The sequence below is a fragment of the Pungitius pungitius genome, chromosome 12 (genome assembly GCF_949316345.1).
Source record: "Pungitius pungitius chromosome 12, fPunPun2.1, whole genome shotgun sequence".
Taxonomy (NCBI): domain Eukaryota; kingdom Metazoa; phylum Chordata; class Actinopteri; order Perciformes; family Gasterosteidae; genus Pungitius; species Pungitius pungitius.
Window position 1 is genome coordinate 18109378 of NC_084911.1, and position 24374 is coordinate 18133751.

Below are 24374 nucleotides of genomic sequence, written 5' to 3' on the forward strand. Positions count from 1 at the left end.
GACCGCTGTCGGGGCGAGCGCCGCCGAAGGCCTCGGGCTCCGTTTATTCTCGGCCCGTCCTACACCTTCGCCTCATTTGCCCTGTTCACTTTGTCATATGTGCGTGTGTGTATGTGTTTTCGTGTGTGTGTTTGTGTGATCACGTCTAGTTTTTATTAAGTCTCCCTAAAAACCAGAGCCCTCGCAGGACTGAGGACAAACGTCCCGGTGGATTTTGTCCTCACCCCATTTGCACTGCGTAGCCGCTGTAGGTCTCTTTATCTTTGAAGACCATTAGGTCTGAGTGCAAGAAAGAAAGACGGGGTCTGCTTTGCAAGCATGTGTGTTTTCTCTGTGAGTGTGTGTGTGTGTGTGTGTGGGTGTGCCGTCAGCTAGCAGGAATGCACGGCTACCGCCAAAGCTAAGATGGCTGCCAAAGCGCTAAGATGGCTGCCAGGATTCCGCAGAGAGCGACAGCGCGAGAGAAAGGAAGAGAAACGGGTGAAGCAGGGCCGGGACGAGGCTCGAGAGGAGACAAGGGAGAAAGACAGAAGAAAATAAGAAAACTCTCTCCGCTTTATGTCTACGGTCCTCCTCTCTATTTGAAACCCAGAGTGACGATTGAGTTTCTCTTTTTGTTGTTTTTGTTGTCTTGCTTTGTCTTTTGACAAACCACAGCGAGCGTGAATGGTGCAGCAGTCTTTTTGGGGGGGTTTTCTGGCACATCGCTGCCACTAATGCCCCCTAAGATTAGGACGTCGTTTTGGGCTTAGGTTCAGGAGGGGGCCTCTTTCAGGCGAGGGGGAACCAGGCCCAGGCCCACCTTTTAAAGCGTCAGCATCGTGAGGGGTAATTGGCCCGAATGCCGTACATGATACAAAAGAATGGCAGCCGGGCCCGTGAAAGCCAGGGCGCTCATAGACTCAGTTTAAGGTAAACACACCTGCCTACGGACTTACCAAGTATACTCTCAGCGTGTTGGAGTCAGCAGAGCAGAGGTGAGGCTTCTTGGACGGTTTACAGGCTCAAAGGCCGTCATTAAAACAGTGTGTGGTTTAAAGCTGGAAGAAGAAAAACGGTTGATTGAAAAGAATAGCACAAAACATGCACAAACAGAAAAATTAACCTCAAAAACGTTAAAAAAAAGGCTTTCTCTCTTTGATTTGACCTTCTCTGACTTTCGACCGAGCGTATAAACGTATACGTGTTTAATCTCAGGCCCCCGTGTCTCTCTCTTCAGTGGGAAGGATAAAAGAAAGCCTGATTCCCCTCTGCTGACCGCCCCCCTTTGCCCCTGGGTGGTGGCCAGACGTCTGTCCACCTGACTAAACATCTCTCTCTCTCTCTCTGTGTGTCTTTCAGAACAATCAGGACAATCAGACAACTCTAACCAGCAAGGAGACACAGACGTCAAGCCCCCGCCAAATGGTGAGTTTCTCCCGCCTTTTTCCTTACATTTTAAAAATGTGTGACACACCTGCGCCTACACGTAGTCTCACCTGTACGGACGCTAACCTACCTGCACAATCTGTACACACACACACACACACACTCACTACCCACCCCCCTAACAAGCAGGCCTCTCCTGTGAGCAAGGGGGGCCCGGGAGAGTTGGGTCACAGTTTATTATGGTAAGGAGAGTCAATGGTACCATAGTATGGGGTGGGGGGGGGGGTTCTTGCGGGCTGCTCATAAATCACACTGACGTTATTGGAAGATGGGAACCACATGGCCGCCTCAGAGTGCTGATCTCATGCGAGGTCCCCCCTGCGGTTAACCCTGGATGGAGCGCAAGGAGAAGGGGAGGGATGGAGAAAAGTGAAGGGAGGCGGGTTGAAGAGAAAAAGACGGAAGGTGGGGATGTGGGGAGTGATGGACATATGGAGAGAGGGAGTAATAGGAGGACCGATGTGGATTTAGAGTTCACTCAACCCTGGAGTTTAGCATGTGCTGCACACACAAACACACACACCACATAGCATGAGTATTATGGACATGGACATTATGGAGTACGGATGGACAAAGTTAACTCAGGGAAGCTAATACAATTTCAACATTTATGGCACTCTCCTGTGCTGAGCTGTAACAGTGGCCAGCTCAGTTGAATGCTATCTCAGTTGTATGATATCTCAGTGGTTAGCTAGCTCAGTTGAATGCTAGCTCAGTTGTCAGCTATCTTAGAGGTTAGCTAGCTCAGTTGGATGCTAGCTCAGTTGTCAGCTATCTTAGAGGTTAGTTAGCTCAGTGGTTTGCTAGCTCAGTGGTTAACTGGCTCAATGGTAAGTTATCTTGGTTTTTAGCTAGCTGGATAGCACAGTGGTTTGAGACAAGCTCACAAGCTGTCTGAATGTTGAAAAGCTGAGATGGAGCCAATGATGTGAAATGAACCCGCGTTACTGTATCCAAAGTTTTATGGAAAATACATGGTCTGTCAGCATGACACAGGCATACATGTGTTATTAAGATCCCTCTGCATATAAGTGTGTGTGTATCCTGATCCGTTTTCTTTGTGTTCGGTACATCCAGTGCACTCTCTCACACACTCCTTTTTCCTCTTCTTCCCAGGCCACTTGAGTTTCCAGGACTGCTTTGTGACTTCTGGGGTTTGGAACGTAGCTGAGCTGGTCAGAGTGTCGCAGAGTGAGTCCCGGCTATAATACCCCCCCGTCCGTCCGTCCTCCGTCCATCTCCACTTCATTTGGTCGCTTTCTGGTAACACCGTAAAGGAGAAAATCACCATCCCTCCTACACCAAGCGTTCAAAGCATAAGGCTGGGGTTATTATATTATTACTCTAGAGCTCTATTGTTGTTCAACACCATTTAATGAGCCACATTGTTACACAAAATTATAATTTAACAGTTTTTTTAATGGTCAACATATTCAATCGGCTACACCAGAACAGGGAAGTCAAAGCCAGATATCTTAACATTTTTAGAGTAAGTTTACTCCTAAAAAACCCACCACAGAAGCTTTGTCCCAGTCTCCAGCTTTCGGTTCCACTTTACAACCCTGATAAAGAGCAGTCTAGTGTCGGTATTCAGAAGCAGACGCTTCACCAAAGTTTATGAACGTGCGTGCAACGTTTCATGACCATCAATCCTTCTTTGGTCAAGAAACTTTCTGAACTAGGCATGTCAGGTATGCTGGCCTAAATAGTTGCTATTACTTTTATCCCAATATCAACATATGATATAAGAATATTCACTTAAGCATACTTAAATCATTACCAGTTACATTTCTGTTTAATAATAAAATGCATTTAAATACGACAAAACGGTGAAAAACAAAATCATAAACATAAACGCTGTGTGTGTGTTCTTTAGCCCCGGTGGCCACGGCAACCGGCCCCAACTTCTCCCTGGCTGACCTGGACAGCCCCGGCTACTACAACATCAACCAGGTGACCCTGGGACGGCGCTCCATCACCTCCACCCCCTCCACGAGGTACACGCAGACACACACGCGAAAGTACAATGACCTTGTTGTTTTTTTTCTTCTTTTACTAATATTCCTCACTCCTGTAACCCCTTAACTCTGCTATGTCCCTTATGCTTTAACTCTCTGCTTTTTTATTGTTGTCTCTCTTTTTCTCTCTCCCCTTTTTGCTCCCCCATCTTCACTGCTAATCCTTCTCGACCCCTTCTCACAATTTTCCCTCCCTCTGCCAATCTGTCCGTCACTCCGTCTCTGTTTGTGTCTTTTGTCTCCCCCCCTCTCCCCTCCTGTCGTCCTTCTCTCTCTCTCTCTGCCCATCTCCCGCTGCAGGACTGAAATGGAGCTCTATGCGAGTCTCCCACGGAGGTAGTCGCACTCATTACCAAATGTCTCCCTTGATACTAATGTAACCCAGGCGGTGGCGGCGCATTTTCACAAAAGCCACGCACACGCACGTGCATGTCCCGCAGATATGCACACAACAGCAAATGCGCGGTAAAACCCCGTTGGATCGGCGGCAAAATGCCCCCCCCCCCTTTTATCGACCGCAGATGTTTGAGTGTAGGAATCTGCAAAAAGGCACACAAATGGGTTCCAGCGTTGCCTCGCGCGCTGGATAGACCTTCTCCCCCCTCCATGTCATGCTGCCACATTACGGTTTGTGCAAAGGGGACGAACTGGATTCAGTTGTGCTGCGTGCGTTTGTTGAAGCCCTGAATTCCTGTTAGATGGGAACCGACAGTTAGTAAAAACCAGCCTGACAGAGGAAAAAAAACAATGTGATAAATCTCAAAGTAAAATCCCCATCTCCCGTTCTCTGTTTTCTCGCCCTTCTTCACGAAGTTAAAACCAACTTTCTCTTTATTGGTCTCCCTCAGCTCCAACAAGCGCAAGTCCATTGACGACAGCGAGATGGACAGCCCGGTGGACGATGTCTTCTACTCGGGCCGCTCCCCGGCGGCCGGCAGCAGCTCCCAGTCCAGCGGTTGGCCCAACGACGTGGATGCAGGTAGTCCGGCTACAACCAACCCCACCACACCCCCACACAGCAGGGCCGAGGTCCACATCATGTCAGATGATTTCATTCTGATTTCTGAGGCGCAACACCCGGAAAAATGAAGAAAAAAAATAACGCTTCGATGAAGTCTGCGATTGACTAAAGAAATCATTTTGGGAGATGTTTTTTTTTTTTTAGCAGCCGGTTAGCTCACTATGGCACAGAAACAGTCTGGGCTCTGCTGTGTATCAAATCAAGTGCTTCCTCAGTCAGCCAACCACCAGAGGGAGAACAAGGTGGGAGGAGTCATGCAGAAGGTTCTGTCTGATAAATAATCAGTATATATATTGGGCAAAATAATCATGATTTTGTCCATAATCCTTATATATATATATACCTACTAATGTAATGCATTTACAATAATACAAATAATAATAATTTGTTCCTTGTGTAAAAGGAATTATTTGTTTGGCAAGGCAGACGCCTTAACAATGACAAGCACATGACTAGAAAGGTCACATCCACCGCTCAGTGCTCCTGGTTTCAAAAAAACATGTCAAACACATAAAAGTGTGAAACAAGACTTGGTATTTTTTAATCAGGTGCAGTAACTTCCTGCACTCCATAGTTTTTGTACAGAATTAACAAATAAGAAACAACATGTTCATTGTTGAGCTGTAGAGATGCTGGGGGGTGGATTTTGTCCACTTTGAACTACACCAGCTGTTTCCTCACCCAGTGTTCATGCTAAGCTAAGCTAAACGGTGAATTTGTGTACTTCCCAAAATGATTGAACTACTCCTTCCTGACTAAATAGGTATCAGTTTATTAGGACAACATTGGTGTCAGCTACTATCATTGCTAGTAGTAACCACATGTGTTTTAAATTTGATACAAACTGACTCGAAATGGACCAGAAGCCACAGCTCATCTCTTCCTCCTCCTTCAAATCCCTTCATCACCATCCCAACTCCTCCATTGAGAAACTTAAAACATTATACAGTGTATATTATGCACCGAGCCTCCATCGAGCAGATCACACCTGATGCCATTACGTCACGGCCCTGTTTTACAGACGGACTTAAAGTGCCAGATTAAAACTAAATATATTTCCCGTTTTCTTCCACGGCAAACAGTCTGGGTTTTTAAGTCTGATGTCCTATGGGACATAAACCCATTTGTCCTGCAGCCTGTTATCCTGACATCAGCGCCCCAAGTTTCCCTGCATATGGGGTAATCATTATGCAGAATGATGTCATCGTTTCGTGACGGAGAGCATATCGGAGTCATGCCTTTTCTAGAAGGTGATGAACCTACGACCCTAAACCCTAGCAAATAGGCCTTCGTAACCTCTGCCGAGTGTTTTGGGCATAACAAATGGGTTGTTCGTCCATTTTTATTGGGGTTTCAGAATATTTGGCGGAATTTCCGCCGCTTCCAGTGCTCGTGCTAAGCCAACCGCCCTCTGGCTCTATATCTGGACTTCTTTACTGTTGAGTTTAGTTTGTGGTTTGCAGTCTTTGTGCTAAGCTAACGTGACCTACAGCAGCGGAGCATTTTCCATCCACCATGTCAAACTGTGTTTGTAAACCACTTTGTGTGCGTATCTCTCGTTCTGTAATTGATTCTGCTAAACACGTATTCTACCGAAGCGTCACTCCCACTCAAATGCTGCCATTTTAATATCACCAGCTGTAACGATGTAACTTTTTTATGAACACTTGCCGCACTCTATAACATTATAATCCCCTGCTGCCTGTTATTTAACCACCTCTCTCTCTCTCCCCCCCCCCCCCCTTCTCCCTGTCAATCTTTCCCTCTGTGTCTCTGTCTTTTCCCCCTCCTCCTCCCCCCCCCCTCCTCCTCCGATTGTTAACTCTTCTTCTCTTCTCCCCCTGTTTGGCCTTTCAGTGCAACACCATTTGGCCAGTGTGCAGGAGAGGAAGATTAAGCATGAGAGCGATGGAGTGCAGTTTCCTTACCATGGTTAGAACAACATTAAACATTATACTGTGTACGTGTATCCGCATCTTGTCCTGTTCCTGTGAGCTGTTTTCTCTCCTCCACCCCGTCTTGCTGTCTCTTGTTCTGTGGCTACGCTGGGTGCGGTTGCTGGTGCCAGATGTCTGCTGTTGTGCGCTGTGGGTTGACCAAAGCCTTTTGGTGGGCCCAGTAGCTCCACAGCATCCACCGCCTGTCTGCCTCATACCATGTTGTTGTTCAATCTGTGGAAGAAATCACTTGTCTCTGGTGCCTCCCAGAACAAAACAAACACACTTTTACGTCTGACAAACAATCCGCTGTGCTTTCAATGTGTAATTATGTGCATTATCATGTTCCCCCCCCCCCCCACCCCCCCGAAGCACCACATTGTTGTCACACACCACATGCATACAAACAGTTTTTCCAAGGCGGTGTGAATTTGTCAGCAACATTCGGCTAAGTGCTCTGGGTGTTACAATGTTGTTGTCGAGCCCTGAGAGAGAAAGTGATGAGAGACGCAGAGGAGGAGCAGCACGCGTGTGTGTGTGTGTGTGTGCGCGCGTGAGAGAATGAGTGTTTTGTCGGGCTGCGAGCGGCAGCCGCTCCACGCAGCCGGGTGTTTGGACGCAGCCGCAGAGAGCGGCGGCCCACCTGCCGCGGGCCCGACTCCTCCAAAGGAAAGAGAAGGAAGAAACACGGGACCCAAACAAACACGACTGAAGGCGCGCAGGTGTGTCATCAACGCACGAGGCGCCTTCTGTCGCCGAGACATGCTTACTCACTGGCAACGCACACACACACACACACACACAATTAGACTTGGTCTCTCTCGCTCTCTCTCTGATTTACATTCGCACACACGTAAAAACACACACTCCCGCAATCTGGAGAGGAGCGGCGTTCCGCTCCAGATGGCGCCTCCATGTGTCTACAGCGAAAGGGAGCTACTGGGTTACAGCAGACATCTGTTCCGGTGATGGTGGCGGTGGTGTTCGGAGGGGAGGAGATGGAGGGTGAGGGGAGGGGAGGAGGGAGAGGAGGGGGGGGGAAGGGTCTCCCGGCCTCCGGCCCGCTCCGCAGCTGATCCTCCACCTGAAGGAGAAAGGTATCGCACAGGTGATCATGTGCTTCCTCCCGCCGCCCTCCCCCGTCCTCTCTGCTTCTGCCTCAGGGGCCGGGAAAGCCCCGCTGGCGGGTTGGGGAGGGGGGATTAAAGAATTCCAGCTAATTATTCTGTGTTGTGGGCTTAAAAACTGTGGTGTGTGCGTGTTTGTTACTGCCGAGGTGTCCTCGCTCTTACCTCGGTGTTTATGAGCGCTAACGATGTGCGAGGCCGTTAACGAGGGACACGACATTGTGTCTGCATCACCTGACAACTCTCTCTCTCTCACTCTTACACGTGTGTGTGTGTGTGTTTGTGCACATGCAACTGGACCAGTTCGCTGACAGTCTTGGGAGAGGCAGGGAGGGGAAGGGGGGGGGGGCTTGTGTGGTCGCCAGCTTGTTAGCGCAGCAAGACCAGAGGGTCATGGGAGCAATTGGCTGCCAGTCTGCTTGCGCCATGTGCCAGGACCAGGACACATAGAAATAATTTAGAAACAAACAAGTGTGTGTGTGTGTGTGTGTGTGTGTGTGTGTGTGTGTGTGTGTGTGTGTGTGTGTGTGTGTGTGTGTGTGTGTGTGTGTGTGCGTGTGTGTGTGAGATTTAGGCAGAGATCACAGTAACTTCTGTGAGCTCTATCAGACAAAGCTTTCATTGGGCATCTGGGCCCCGTTTGCAGAGACATGGTCTAATTAGGGGGAGATCGTCAAGTCCAGAAAACAATATATAAATAATTTAAAGGCTGCCGTGTGCGCGATAAGCCGCTCGGGACTGAACCCCCTCGCAGTCTTCCACAAACGTACCACAGAGGGAGCGCTGCCGCAGCAGGTGCCAGAAGAAAGGATTTGAACCTGGATCCTCGCGTAAAAGGAAACGCACGAGAGACACAACCAGTGCGACGGCGCGGCGTTCAGACTGCGACTCCAGTTGTTTTGGCACATTCAGTCCGAGGCCCACCGCTTCTCACGCCCTTGTCACCGGCGTAGCTAAGGAGGCCCACGCCGTTGCCACAGCAACCTGCGAGGATATGCTTGTGCCGCCTGGACAAAGCTCATTAAATTTATTGCTGGATTACTGTTTTCTCAAACAAATCCCGGCTGTGGACCAGTTCTACTAAAGACACATCACTCAAGGTCAAAGGGAACCATGAGTACTCCACAGTACCATTCAGTGGTACTCATCTTATAGTTAGTGCTACTTTATACTTCAACCCTACGACCTTTCAGAGGCAGACATATACAGAATTTAAATGCTGCTTACATGTAACCGTGTCAACATGTTCTGATCCCAACAATATGATTCTCAATAATTAGTAGTAAATAATGTTAAACTGACTTGAGTACTTTTACTTAAAGCTGCATTTACTTGTTATCACCTTTTAAGGTGTTACAGGTAACTTTGGACACTTTTCACACATCAAACTAAAGACTGACTCAAAAGTCAAGCAAAGCTACGAAGGTCATGGGATCCATCGCTGTGTACTCATTGGTTCTCAGCAGGCCACCAATGAAACCCTTTCTTTGTGCCCTTTTTTTCTCCTTTATTCTTCTCATATTTTCTCTCCCCCTGCTTGTTGTATCCGTTCCTCTTGGCAGAGTCACATGACAGCGCATCGCTCGAACATGAGTGGTGGTGGCCACCTTTTTTTAAATGTTTTATTTGTATGTATACTCGTCGGTGCCCACACTGTGTCAAACAGCTGTGCCCTGGGAGCATTGTGGGTAAACGGCGATAAAACATTTCCTGGTGTGGCAATAAAGTGAAAGCTTTTCAGAAATCTGCTCACTTTTATACGCCTCTCTCGTAAAAATCTATTTCCACGTCTCCCCGAGCCGTGTCCAAATTACCCCGGCCTTTATTAGAGTGTGCTTGTTTTATAAGTATGAATATTACTGTTTATCACCGTATTCTACCAGTGCGAGTTGGAGAGAAAGGAGAAGCGACGCTCCTCATTGGCCCGTTTGAATTGGACCCAGGGTGCGTTGGACATAGCGGTCCTCACCAGGGGTCAAACCTGCCCGCTTGGCGCCGCCCCTCCAACCCTCAAAAAGTCTTAAATAGTGCCTTTTAGGTTGTCATACATCAAAACAATTCCCCTCAGCGGCCCGCCACACCAGGCCTTGATCAGCGAACAGAGCCTCCTTCTTTTCGGCTCTGCGGCTCTCACACTCTTGGCCGTGGTTCTGGTCCGCTGGCGAGGGCCCCGGCCTGTACTTAGCGAGCCCGCTATGAGCCGGCCCGAGGAGGGATACGCCATGCAGTCCTTTATAGGCACTTTGATGGGTTGGTCTATGTGTGTCGCTCCTCCGCCTCTCCGCTGGCTGTGTGTGTGTGTGTGTGTGTGTGTGTGTGTGTGTTTGTGTGTAACATGAAACACCTGACCCGTGGGACATGGCAGAGGGGCGCAGCGTCTGCCTTGGTATTTGGGATGAGTCGGACAGTTTGGAGGAGGTGTCCCGTGAGTGAAACCAGTGGGAGTTGACTGGGGGGGGGGGGTGTTTATCAGACGCTCCATTGGTGACCGTAGATGGACCGCCGTTGCTTGTCCCCAGGCCCCCCTCCTCCCCCACCTCTCTCTCGCCACTGTGCCCCCACCCCCCCCTCCGCCCTTCTGTTGCTTCAAAACATGGCGTCTTCCCCGGACCCTTCAACCTTGCTTTCCCCCCCCCCGTGGCCCCCTAAAGTCACATGGTTCAGCTCGCCGCCGCGTAACGGCAGACGGATTGTGACGGACCCATCTGTGTGTCAAGCCAATCAAAAAAAAAAATCAATGGATGAATCGTCCGATCAATACATTGATTTCAAAAACACAACCAAAGCGAAGCAGGCATGTTTGATTAAAACCTGGTCTCTGTTCTGCCATCTTTGTTGATCCCCTCTTTGCCAGGACTCTCGTCGCCTGGCTCTCTTAAGAAGTCGGGGAAATACGATTTCAGCGCCCTGTCCTCCCAGACGAGGCCCCCCCGCATGGCGTTCACCCACCACCCACTGCCAATGCTGGCGGGAGTGAGACCAGGTGAGACCAACCCAGCTCCAGATCCCCCCCCCCTGATCGACCCCCCCACCCACCCACCCACCCTCCCTCCTCTCCTCCCGCACCCCTCCCCCAACCCCCGCCGCCCTCCTCACCATGTCCGCCTAGCCACCCCAAAGCACTTCTTCAGGGCCCCCGTGCCCCTCCCCCCCAGCCGAGAGGGGGGAGCAGTGTCTTTGGCGGAGGGGCTGGTGCTTCTGAGCCCGTAGGGTGCAGGTGGAGCTGGTGGCGGAGCTCCTGGGGAGTCTGGGTCCTTTCTGGGTGTGTGGTGGAGGCTTGGTGGTCACTCCTCTAAATGTCTGTTCCTCTACTCGGGGGGGGGCAGGGGGGTTCGCTGCTGCCTGTTCTGTCCTTGTGTCCTAATTGCACAAGTTTCAGCCGATTTGGAGGCTTTTGTGCTTATTGTCTTCTTGACGTTGTGAATGACACTTGAATCACAAGTTGTTTACTCACCGAATAAGGGGGGCCAGGGTCATCTTTTTAACCTGTGACATTTCTCTTTACAGTATTTCTAGTAACTCTTACTGGCAAAATAAATAAATTGCACTTGAATTATTCGCAACAAAACCAGCTTCAAATACATGAAGTAACCACCACATCTGTTCAGTCAGTCACTTTCAATGCTGCTGGTCCCTTCATAGAGGTTCTGATCCCACCCGGTACACCCTGACTGACACCGAGACACACTCACGTCCACACAGCCACGAGTCGGCCTCGACCCCACAGCCTGTAGCACCAGGAGACGACAAAGCCAGGACCTCCTTGCTGTGAGGGGACCGTGCTCACCAGCACCGTGCGGATATTTAGGAATTATTTGATTTGATTCAAAGTATGTGAAATTGCTGATAAACCCCCCTCCAACTTCAGGGGGGGTTAGATATTTATATTTATTTAGGAGAAAAGGGGGGGGGGTTATTGAAAGATGCTATTGAGTTGCATTATGGGAGACGGAGGATCAAGCTCTTCATTCACAACTAAGCTGAGACTGGAAGCCAAGATGTTTAGGCCTCTCCTGCTTTGGGTTCAACCAATTCTGGGATCCTAAATCTTTGTGCAAGTACGAAACCAAATCACTGGGCCCTTTAATGACGGCCCTCTGTGAAGCTGGATAACCAACCAGAGGAAGAGGAGAGACGTCAATGGACTCCACATCTCTGGGTTCAATTCCCTTTTTCCAGTTGATTTTTTTTGTAATTCCATGAATTGCACTTTTGCTCATGAGTATTTTAGTGTATGGCATAACGGGGGCTAAGTGCCTCCAGTGACTCCACTTCACTATTCCACACCTTCTTTGCCATTATTTAAAAATGATTCAAGGTACGTACAAGGGTAGAACCAGTGTGAACTCGCTGATCCCCTACCAGGCTGAATGAAACAAGTCACCCGCCATGACATCAGACGTCAAACGACAATAAATCAGCACTCCCTTTGATCTCGTGGCACGTATCAAAAAAAGGAGACGTCCTCTTCTTCCACAAGATGCCAACGGTGAGTCCACCCACTGTGGGAGCTCACTGGGAAACTGGTATTTGACGGACCCTCCCCCCCCTTGAGATCCAGCTACAGGCAAGGCAACGCATTCACACAGAATATACCTGCTCCACACAAAGAGGGGGGCAGCACTAGCCCACCCCCCCCCCCCCCAGGGCCACCCAAACATCGCATCTTTATTCAAGAATTCATTCACACACTTTTAAACATGATGGATAAATGGTGGGAATAACCAAAACATATTTATGCCTCTCATTCAGTATAATCCCACCACCCCCCCTCCCATCCTTAACCCAACCTGCCCCCATAGCCCCAGTGTGTTTGGCCTTCACCTCTAATGGGATTAGTAGGGGACTAATAGAAGCAGGGAGGCCTGGCATGGGAGCAAGGTGTCGCTGGGGCTCACAAGCATAGGCCCTTATCTGGGAGGGATGGGGGGGGGGGGGGGGGGGGGTTGCAACTTGGGGTTGGCACTCTCGTGAAGTACACTCTCACACACAATGTATAAGAACCAAACAGTGTTGGCAGCCCAACATGGGCAGCTGGGGGGCCTGACATTGGACGGGGTGGGTGTCAGACTGGCACAGCAGAGAGGGGAACAGGCTTCTAATACAAATGGAGGGGATTTGGTGATGGATGCGGGTCCGACAGAGCGGGCTTTGTGTTTGCCCGCCTCTCACGCCTCACACATGCATGCAGCTCTGTGTGCTGCGAATTCCTCTCCTAAAGCAACTAAAAGCTACATTCTTCATGAGCTCATTAGCCGCCTAATGCTGGTATATTTTTTGCATACCCCCACCTGTCGTGTACAATCACACATACACATCTATATAGATATTGGTATATCTACACATATGAGGCTTTAAAGAAATGTACAGAAAAGCATCAACTTGGATATACGGTGTGAACGTAGTTCTCTCATAGGAACAAAATGTATGGGACGACAAACGGCTTCAACGGGGGATGAATCACAGCCGCGACGGCACGCAGGCCGGCTAATTTTAGACGCCAACGCTACGATCTCTTTGTGCTTTTTTCTATTCGCGAGCCGCTTCGGGTTTCGGGTGATCAAAATAAACACTTGGTGCCCGTTTGAATGTGCGCGGTGCGAATGGGGTAGTGTGATTGTCTGATTGTGCACAGATGAATACAATGTGTGTGTTTGTGTGTTCTCCTCCATGAAGCCCTATAGATTTATTAGGGTGATAATAAAACATGAAAACACAAAACATCACGAGCAATGCCGAATTGACCTGAAATCCGCCGCCCTTGGAAAAAACAACATTACTTTCACCCTGAGCATTTTTGGAACCATATCGATGCTCCGCCGCTTCCAGTTGTGCTGTTGCTGCAATCCCTCATTGACCCTTACCCCCCCCCCCCCCCCCCCCGCCCCTCCGTCTGTGAGAATGTGCAGGAGATGAGTTGCCGGCGTCCCTCTTCCCGCTCTCAGCAACCTTTTGCGCTTGTGCCCTTCTAACAGAAGTGTCTCTGTCGGCAGGGAGTCCCCGGGCCTCAGCCTCGGCCTTGCACTTCCCGTCTCCCTCCATCATCCAGCAGTCTAGCCCCTACTTCACCCACCCGACCATCCGCTACCACCACCACCCCGGACAGGACCCCCTGAAGGAATTTGTGCAGTTCGTCTGCGCCGATGGCTCGGGGCAGGCCTCCGGACAGGTAAGGCGCTGTGACCTTTCATCCAGAGAGCCGCACCGTGCACTCGGCTCGCATTGGCTGCTGTGGTGTTTGGAGAAGCAATTAAAATCATCTGTTCGACATGGCGTGGTTTGATTTCCCTTCCTGAAATTTCCAGAAGGTTTTTTTCAAATTTTAATTGGTATATTATGCTGCGTGAATGTAACTAATCTCATGCAAAGCAACCTAATTTATCAGACGGCTTGTCAATTTTGAGCAACATAGATTATGCTCAGTACCAGTCAAAGACACATTTTCTCATTGAATTGAACAAGAAAATGTTTCCAAACTATATTTAGTTTTTTTAATTAATGGAGGCTTAGTTTTTCATAAGAAAAAAATGGATTTTTCCAGTTTTCGAATTGCACATCTTGACACTAAATATAAATTATCCATCTAAACTTTTTACAATGGGAATTTTAAACCACAAAAACATTCTGTATTTTCCCTATTAGCACTTCATTACACCTATGGTTCTATATGGTTTTGCCTGTCCCACGTACAGAGGAATGCACAGAAATCCCCCCCACGCACAACAAGTGAACACACACACACACACACACATCTGTTTACTCGGCTGATCTTCGTGCTGTCTTGTCAATGTCCATTTTGCCGTTTGCTGTTCCAGTCGTTCCTCCTCCCCTTTCGTTGATTTCATTATTTTTGCTCCACCCAAACCCCTCAGGAGGTACAACCATCAGCACGAGAGTGAATCGGTCACGGCCCACCTGAGTCAAGCATCCCCGCCCCGTGTTGTGTCATCGTGTCTCTGTTTCCATCTGTAGCCTTTTGTAGGTTCTTCAGTTGGCGTTTTGGTTGTTTGGTGCTGGTATCGTTGGTTGTGTTGTGCTTGTGAAGACCAGTATTCTCCCATCGGTTTTTGATTTCTTGCCATCATCTGGACGAACCCAGTCGACAATTTGCTCACCTCCCTCCCTGCACCCACCCCGGACCACACCCCCGGTGGAACCGCTCACCTCAGGGTCCAGCTTCACCTCCCATGGTGGTTATTATGTTTTCACACCTCCATAAAAGATGCCGTCCACATACATCTATCCTTTGGTTTGTCGTTCCCCCCACCACCTCCTTTCTTCCCACTCCCACCCACCCCTTCCGTCATGGACATTTTTTTTGGACCTGGCCTTCCGAGCTTCATCCTCCTTTTTTTTTTTCATTCCGTGTCTGCGGATTGTCGCATGTCGCCCACCTGACCCTGTTTGTATTGTCTGCAGCCAAACGGGAGCGGCCAGAGCAAAATGCCAGGCTCCTTCTTGCTGCCTCCACCTCCCCCAGTGGCCCGCCCAGTGCCCCTCCCTATGCCCGACTCTAAACCCAACAGCACGCCCCCTGACGGCGGACTCTCCTCGCCCACATCTTCGTGTAAGTGATCCCTGCAGAGACCGTTCTCAAAAACGACAACAAACAAAAAAAAACGATCTGAACCCTCCGACCCGCTCCAGTCCCCTGCAGTTACTCTTCCTCCAACTCCGTGGCATCCTGCCCCCCGTGCGCCCAAAAGCTCGCCTACCTTAAACCCCCTCGGAAGGCTACGGAAGCCGGCACAGGATGTACCGTGGAGCTGAGAGTAGACGGAGGCCACCAGAGATGTGGTTAGACACGTCTGTCGTGATGGGGTCCTGTGGCGTTCATCAGGGTTCTGTGATAGACCCACTCTACTTGTCGAGGCCACACTGCGTCGTCTGGTGTGGAGGCCGCATCGCCGACCCGGCTCTTCTCCTTTTAATTCCTCCTCTCCTCCCGTTGACGGACTCATTAGCAAACCAAGGCATTTGGGAGTATTCATTGGTCCTTTTTTGTGACGAGTGCACATTTAGGGCAGTTAATTTAAATGGACTCTAAATATTCCGGTGGTGGAAGTTTTGTTGTTGATGGCTGAGTTGATTTTAGTTTCTTGGTGGGATCTTGTTTGCTTGGTCATCGTTAAGAAGAACAGGGTGTTTTTTAGGGTGAAGGGGTGTCCGTCCAACCGTGGATCTTTCCTCTCAATGCATTTGTCTTCCTCACTTCTGACCGGAGGGGCACTGGATGGAGCACTTTTCTTTCTTTTTTTTTTAGCTTTCCTTCAAATTTAGTGTTTGCGTCTTACCCCCCAGTCAGCGTCTCTAAGTCTTTTTTTATGTCTTATGTATGTTATTCCAATTCTTAGACACATGGATGTATATGTCCATACACATAAATATCCAAATGATCTTTTCACTCTGTCTCACTCCTCCTTGTCCTCCCTCCTTTTCCTCCTCCGCACAAACACAAGTCTGCACACTGCCTCCTGAATCCCTGGGTGAGCTTAAAGCGCTGGAGTCCGTCGGGTGTTTCAGACTGCCCTAAATTTGTCAGAGACTTTGATGCCAGTGGGCTTTAAACGTCCCTCACTGATCCTCAACGTCAGGATTCTGGTGCACTCAATCACTTCAAGCCGAGTTTATCAGCGGGATTTAATCACTCGGGGGGAAGAGCTAAGTTTGTGTACCACATTTTGGCAGATTTCTCTGTTGAGCCGTGATGACCTCAATGAAATGCTTGTCTGTAATTCTAAGTTTATTTATCTGCATCTACTTCTCACATGTTTAAGGCAATAGTTTGACATTTTTAATGAAAGTTAGACTACAGCCAGCAGCCTGTTAGTTTAGCTTAGCTTAGGGATCCTAGCCCGGCTGTTTTTAAAGGTAACAAAATCCACCTGCTAGCAAGTCAAATTAACACGTAATGTCTTGTTTGTTTCATTTGAACATATTAAACCTCAATGTGTGAAAACGTGTTTAATATTTTCTATTGATTGGTGATCGGTTTTGTTAGCTTCTGAAAGCGCTGGGTTAGTGTTTGTGCTAAGCTAACCGGCCGCTAGCTGTAGCGTTGTCCTGTACCGACACGCCAGCAGAGTCGAGCGTTTCCTCCCGCTTTTGGTAAGAAAAGTGAACAACCGTGGTCCCCGCGATGGGAACTATTGCTTTGATGCTGTCGCGTGTCTTTTAACGCCTCAGTTTGGTCCTCTTCTTTTTCCCCAGCATACTCCACGCCAGGCGCCACAGCTCCCAACAGGTTTGTCGGCATCGGATCACGGGACAACAACTTTCTGAACATCCCGCAGCAGACGCAGGTAGGAGCCTACACCGACTCCTTAACCGTGTGGATGTTGGCGGAAATATGTTTCTGAATCCCTCGCCCCCCTGCAAACCGGCTGGCGTGTTTCCTTTCACGCCGCCCCACGGCGTCGGCGCGTGCACTCGTGCATCTGTATTCCTCTGCCCGGGCGCGGGTTGCCATATGTGCTCGTCTTGTTTACTCGGCACATGTTGAGCCCGAGGCCTTCTCCCTCGCTGCCCGTTTTCTCCCCCCTCTCCGACTCCCCTCCTCCCCCCCTGACTTTCTCTCGCTCTGCCCTGCGCTTTCTCTCGTCTTACAGCCTTCTCGGGTTCTTCCCCTCCGCTGCCACCGGTAATTTTTTCATTAGCGTCCGACCCCACCCACCTTGAGCCAACTCATCTCCCAGCTCAGCTCAGCTCCGGAACACATGGAAACCATCTGAAATCACTCGCCTTTCTTCGCCCCCCCCCCCCCCCCCCCCCCCCGTAGCAATAATAATCTTTTTCCCATTTTTTTCCCCACTTTCCCTCGTTGTGAGCCCTCTCCACTGTGTGCCTCTCACCCTGCTATGTCGTAAACGACTGACCCAAAGTAGGCGACCACCCCGCACATCTCGCTCCTAAAAAGAAATTCGAAGACCTGAAACGGCTTTTTGCCAATAAAAAGGCTCTTCCAGCTTTCCTTCAGCAGCGAGGTGGACCTCCGATGTTTAGACGAGGCCTTTCAGAGAGGCTGAAATATCACCAAGGCCACCTCGATCCAAACCAAGAAAAACACACCAAAACATTAAGGAGCATCAACATACTTTTTGCCAGTCTAGGCTTTTTTTTCTTAATGCGCTCATTGATGCTCAGCACTGACTGGGACACAATGTCTGGTTTGACTTTTGGAGGCAGAGCCAAAACACACACCATTAATAGTTTGCATGTGCCTCACAAAAACGATTGATGAGCCAATAAAAAGAAATGATAGATCACCAGACAAAAGAGCGTGTCAGCATGTGTGTATGTGGTGACTACGGGACGGCCGAGGAGCTCTCTCTCTCTCTCTCTCTCTCTCTCTCTCTCTCAGTCTCTCTCTCTCTCCCCCACTGTCAACAGTGGGCTCCGTGTGCCCTCTAGTGGCAGGTGTGAGACGCTGCGAGCAGGAGAAGGTTGGGAAACGAGACACCTATGGTGGGGCGCAGATGGAGGGAGCGAAGCGGACAGAGTTTCGCCCCCCCCCCCCCCCCCCAGCAGAAGTCACGTCTCGGCCGTCTCGTTACCCAGGGCAACCAGACATGATGTCATAGCCAGTTGATCTTGAATTTGAGGAGAGGGGTGTACTTCAGAGAGGGAGGGGCGGGAAAGAAAAGAGGGTGGTCACTGTCCGCTGCCAAGGATCGAGTGGGAGTGTTTCACGGGAGATGGATGGACTGTGGGTGAAGGAGAGAGAAAGCGAGTAACCAAGAAGGGAGAAGTTACAATGCCCAAGGCCTGCTGGGACAGTGCACGGGGGGGGGGGGGGGGGCACATGGCGCCGGAGCAGGAATATATATATATATATATATATAACAGGGTCCACTGCGACCTTCCATGGTACAATGTGTACAAACATGTCAGGACCAAGAGTTGGATTGCAAAGTGGGGCCTCAATTGATCGATTCCATTGTTTCATATTCACAATGTATCTGTTTTGATACTAACATGATCACCCCCCTCCCCCCTCCCCCTTTTTTTCTTCTTCTACAGTCTTGGTTCCTCTGACAAGATCTGTGCACAGACCAGCAACTACGATTCTTTCGTTACAAGCGGAAATAGAAAAAGCAGAGAAACAACAGTTGTCCTCCACCCGACGACCGCCCCAACCCCAGAGCTATCACAGGAACACCCCCCCCCCCCCCCCCCCCCCCCCCCCCCACCCTCTCCACCCCCAGAACGTCTCACCTGACACAAAAAACACAACCAAGCAGCGCAGGAAAAACCACAGCAGCACGACGCTTTGTTTAGAGGAACTCTGGACTACTTTATCCTGTTGGCAGTGAAGACTGAAGAAGGGTCAAAGGGGGAAAACGGCAGCCAGCAGCTCTCCCCTTTTAAAGAAATTCAATAGAATCACAGAGAGAGGTCAGCACCTCCCAGCACACGTTGTGTAGATGAGTGGCTCGCAAAATGGAAAGCAAACACAACAAATGTGTCTCTTACACAACATTCGAGCTCGGCACCAAAGGCCTCGACCGAAGCAAACGCGCCATTTGGTTTCCAGCAGCAGCTGCAAGTCCGCCTTGAATTGAATTGATCAACGTTCCCTCTCCGCGTGGAAGACAAAAAGTCCCTTTTTTTAGCCATAACAAAACGTATCGTGATGGAGGGTTGCACTGGGAGCTTGATTCTATTAACACTAATCTCAACGATGTGCACTATTTACCGACAGAGCGTGGTAGGGGAACCTCGTGTCTATCAGCTCCGCGTGACCCCCCCCCCCCCCTCGCCCCCACCACCTTGTTCAGTTTGAATCATTTGACCTGATTTGAGCTCCTTCTCACAACCCCCCCCCCCCCCAAACGCATGCGACGCACACACACACACACACTTGCACAATCTGCGCCACGACCACAGCGCATATTTCCTAAACGACAACACACACAAAGACACACCCGTTTGGATTGTCGTAGCCCGAAGGTGTTGGTGTTGGGTCACACAATCAGCCCCGTGAGCTCACTCTACCTGATTAGAAACGTCCCAATGTGAGCACATCGCTAATGGCCGTTAACTGGCGGCTTCAGACAGCAGCTATTGGCCCCCCCACCCCCCCCCCTTTGCCCTCTTGTGATATGTAGATGATTGATTTTGTTATCTCTTGTGTGTTCTCTTATTTGAATTTATTCCTTTTTTGGATTTGTACTATTTTATAATTGTTTGTTTTTGAATGACAGCACCTTATAGAGAAACACATTGGGATTTTGAAGCGGTGTAGACAGGGTGGTCAGCTGACCTGGACCAAGTGGTACATGCCAAAACGTAGAGACGCGGTTTTGACCTTTTGGGGAATTGGCTCTTTGCTTTGCTATTTTTTCCTTTTGCCGACAGTTGGACGAGATGATCGGTACCTCTCGACATGTGAAGCGTCTGCGAGCTGCAGCTTAGCTTTAGCTTAGCTTTAGCTGGGCACAAAGGATCCAAACCCTTCGCTTCGGTACCAACCGGACTGGAGGGTCTGTTCCTCAGAACCATCTGAGAAGAAGACGTCTTTGGACGCTGACTGGGGAGGCGATTGGATGAACAAACCCATTGCAGTCATTGTGCTAAGCTAAGCTAGGCTAAGCTAAGCTAGGTTTCTAGCAATACTTGCGAGCGGTATCGATCTTCTCGTCAAACAGTCGGCAAAAGAAAGCAAAGAGACAAAGAGAGAAGTGGGTTTTCCCTCAGTGTCAAACTGGTTCTTCCCTTCTCAGAGCCCCGTTAACCAATTTGCCACCTACTGTACCCGGAGGCCCACACCGTGCAGGGCCCTGACAATCACAGGAAGGCCGACCTGCTGAACCCCACAGGTCAACAGCACCAGCCCACTACTTCGCCCCCCCGGTGGTGATGGGCGATCAATTACATTATTGGTTTTTTTAAAAGGCCGATGCAAGGAAGGGGAAGGTTGCTGGAGACGGGACCCCGAGTCTCCCTAAAGTTTACCCTGTTGTTTACACTCCCAGACGGGCCGCTGCTCCAAGAGCAGAGGGGGCCACACTGTGGAGCAAAATGAATATGTGACATATCTGTTAGCCCAGCGGGGGGGGGGGGGGAGGACCATCACCCTGTGCCCCGATTTGTGCTAGGATCAGGATATTGGTTGCTACGGTAATGCCCCCAACACACGCACTCACTCACACACCAGCGCCCCCCCCCCCCCCCCAAACCCCCTTTACTATTTGTGAATCAATGAGCCATTGATGATCAAAATCTGCACTAAAACAATCGTACCAGCCGAACCGATTGAGCGCCACTCGAGTGGTTTTTTTCTTCTCAAATCAGTGGGTGTTTCACAGGGCTGTGATCCCACTGGCAGAGCACCGATCGCCACATCGTAAACTCACCGACCACTATTACGCCCCCCCCCCAACCCCTCCTCCCACCCCCACTGAATTCAATTCAAAGGGAAGTCTTAAAAACAAGAAAACAGACGATCTGAGGAAACCTTTATGGGTTTTTTTTTTTTTTTTTTACACCATCATCCCGCACGTGTTCCCTCCGATTCTCCCCCGCCAAAAGTCACACACCCGCCCATCCGACCTCTCAAAATAACTGGACTGCCTGGCCACGTTCACTTCGCTGCAGGGAAACACGACGTAGTTGACCGACCGACGGCTTCGTAGAGAGAACCAGCTCCGCCGAGTGGGGGCGTCGACGGGGGCCCAAGCGATTGCTTTTTCTAAATCTATGGAAGTGCCTCTGTATTCCCATTATGCAATTTGTCAAACATGAATTCAGGTTCCTTTTTTTTTTCTCACGGATAAGCTATAGCGAAATGGTGAAAAGAAAAAACACATTTATGTCAGGAGAGGGAGGGAAAGAAGAGGAAATAAGGAAAAGGCGACAGCTCACTAGATAATCGCAAGCATCTTTATATATAATACACATATATATTTATAGATATATACACTTTTGTTTAGTTTTTTCATTTGCAAGATAAGCTCCGTGGCAGTCTAGTTATTTTTTGAAGCATGGCGTACGGGGCGCAGTTCAAAGGATGCATCTGAGTAGCAGTCTCTAAGCCCACTGGGAAAGATCCAGAGACACTGAGGATGGCGCCGGCGAGGTTAACCACGAGAAAACACGGGGTCCGGGTGTCTTCTTTCTTGTTTTGATGGGAAGTATTGTTCGTGAAACTAAATGATGTATGTCGATTGAGCCATGTGCAATGCCTTGGTAGAGGAATTGTGTTTGTTTGTTAGCGATTGTTTTGAGGGGTGTCACGAGAAAAGAGGGGAAACCCCTCCAAGGTTGTTGTTGTTTTGTTGTTGTTTTGAAAGTCCACGTGCCCCCGGGACTCTAAACACGAGGGCGGCGAGAAAAATACCCCCCCCCCTCTTTGTAAGTAAGTTTGGGGAAACCGTTTTTTTAATTTGCTTTTTGTTGTTGTTGTTGTTGTTGTTTTTTTCTTCTTCCTCCATTTATCAGTTTTTCTTTTTTTTTTAAAGGAAAGAAAAATCAATTTTCATTGATTTTTTTTTTGTTTTCTAAATGTGGGAGGGCTGAAGGAACCATTTGCAGCTCGTAAAAATATATATCAGTATGAAAACCTGGTGCTCTCGTAAAGAATAAAGTACATTCAATCTCTATTATACATAAATGGTAATAATCAAAAAAATTAAGTGTTATCATAAAATTTTAGGAAACCATGCATTATTCTATTTCTCTTTTCTTTTCTTTTTTTTTACCGATGGGGGGGGGGAGAAACGTTCTGAAAGAGGTTGTTGTGACAAAATGCTCCACCGCCCCCCCCCCCCCCCCATACACACCTTTACACCCAAGCGGAGCAGTCGTAGCGACAGCAGCTCGACGGCTTGCGGTCCCCCCCCCCCCCCCCCGGAGAATCTCCCACTGTAAATGACTATAAATATGTTTGGTGACGTAGTGTTATAGACTCAGAGCATCTTAAAGGTTGTCCCTAAAAAGTGCCTTTTGTTCACAGATTCCATCTCGTAATCCTGAGTGCCCATCGAGAAAGAAACAAAAAAAAGAACAAAAAAAAAAAAACCACATAAAAGACGCCGCCCCCCCCCTCACCCCCCCCCTCCTTCATACTTCTATATCTTTCGCCTCCTCTTCTTGGAGCTTTTACAAGCAGTATACATAGTACTAAAGGACATTGGTGTGATTTAGTTCCTCTTTTATTGTTGAATAATTAAGAAAAGCATAAAAAAAAGAAAAAAAAGCAACAAAAGATAAAAAATATATATTTTCTGTCTTGCTTCTCTTCCTCCGTATCTTGTCTTCTGTCTATCTCGGACACTGGAGTAGTCTGTAGCGGCGTAACACCCCCCCCCCCCTCCTTCCTTCCTTTTCTCCCATTTCCTGAACGGTGGGGCTGAAAAAAAAAAAATGACTACGCAGAGATTTTATTTTTTCTTGTCTGAGCAGAATGCAGTTAGCTCACATGTTACTCTGTACGCTTTCACATTGTATCACCATACCCATCTTCTTCAGCTTCTCCATTCAACAGCTAATGTAAGTGAACAAGTTGCACCACGGGGCTCTGGGCCTCCCCCCCCCCCCCCCCCCCCGCTGGGGACAGGCAAGAAATAGCTCCCACCCACCGGCCTCCCTGAGGAGGGAGGGGGGGGAGCACTCATGGGAGACTTTGGGGTTTCGGGCCGTAAGAAAGACGTCCAGTTTGATCGCTAGTTTAGGCAAGTTTGTTCCTAATGCTTGTTTCTATCTATTTATTTTTTTATATTTCAATTTGGATTTGGATTCCTTTTTTTTCATCATTGTTACTGCGTTGAGACCTTCAGTTATGCACCTTTCTAGTGGTTGAATGCGACCAGCTATTTTTATCTATTTCATTTTTTTAAGGACTTGAAGCACCTTATTAAGCGGCACCGGTTCCACAGCCGAGGACTGAAAAGGCCCAAAATGTAACCCGATCGCACACCGACCCGCCGCCATCCTTCAACCAACGGGGGGGAGGGGGGGGGGGGATTTTCACCAGCAAAATCAAGTGGTTTACACATTTAGAAACACAGACATGGGATACATGCAACTATTTGTTCGTTTTACTTCAATCACACACATGAAGCCAGCAGCAGTATTATCGATCAAGCCTTTCTACCAGTAAGAGCCCACAGCTTGAGAAGCCATAGTAGAGACCAACGGGCTGCCCCCCCCCCCCCCCCCCCCCCGCCTTAGAGTCCAGTCAAACCTTGTTGTCGAACCGTCCGCCGTTTCATTTTTAAATTTTTTGTATTCTTTTTTTCTTTGTTGTTAACACGTATTATAGGATGCCGGGCCGTGTTTAGCGTAGACTGAGGCCCCTCCCCCCGGCCGGCCTAGCCCCCCCTCCCACCACGAGTGCTGCTCCTCCTCCATCAGGACCCCTACACCCCCTCCCACCCCCCCCCCCCCCCCCCCAGAGCCCATGGTGAAATGCATGTGTTAATTACAGTTTCTTTTCCATAATAATAATAAAGAGAAAAAAACAGTATGAAAAGATCACCACCTTGACTTGATTGAATAAAAGGATGTTCTTGGCTGTATCTCGACTGTCATTATTACTACGGTGTCGTTTACAAGCAGCGCTTTACAGTGATGGAGGGAAATAAAAGTACCACAGTATGTCCTGCATGTGACGTCCCATCGCTGACCATGAAAGATGGACCTCCGTCCTGTACTGGACCTGCTCTACATGGACGTCTCTGTTTTACCCAAAGAAGCAAGGCTCGTGAAGGGAAACCCAGGATCGTGGCTCTCTGTCCTCCCGTCACATTAATATGAAGTTATTATTTTTAAAGCAAGTGTTCAGAATCATAGATGGTTATTTTTGACTAGTTCAGCTCAATTGCTGGAGTAAAGGTACCATGTA

General features: G+C 49.1%; 1 protein-coding gene across 1 annotated transcript; it reads left to right on the forward strand.

The window, feature by feature from the left end:
- Positions 1-1307: 1307 nt before the first annotated feature.
- nfixb (nuclear factor I/Xb) lies at positions 1308-24048 on the forward strand (the record flags this gene model as incomplete). The annotated part of the gene is made up of 11 exons (XM_062566185.1): positions 1308-1407; positions 2545-2619; positions 3305-3425; positions 3747-3782; positions 4295-4425; positions 6325-6399; positions 10386-10514; positions 13525-13700; positions 14951-15098; positions 16742-16833; positions 18551-24048. Coding segments are annotated over 11 exons (1098 nt in total), but the record flags the coding sequence as incomplete, so codon positions are not given.
- Positions 24049-24374: the final 326 nt, after the last annotated feature.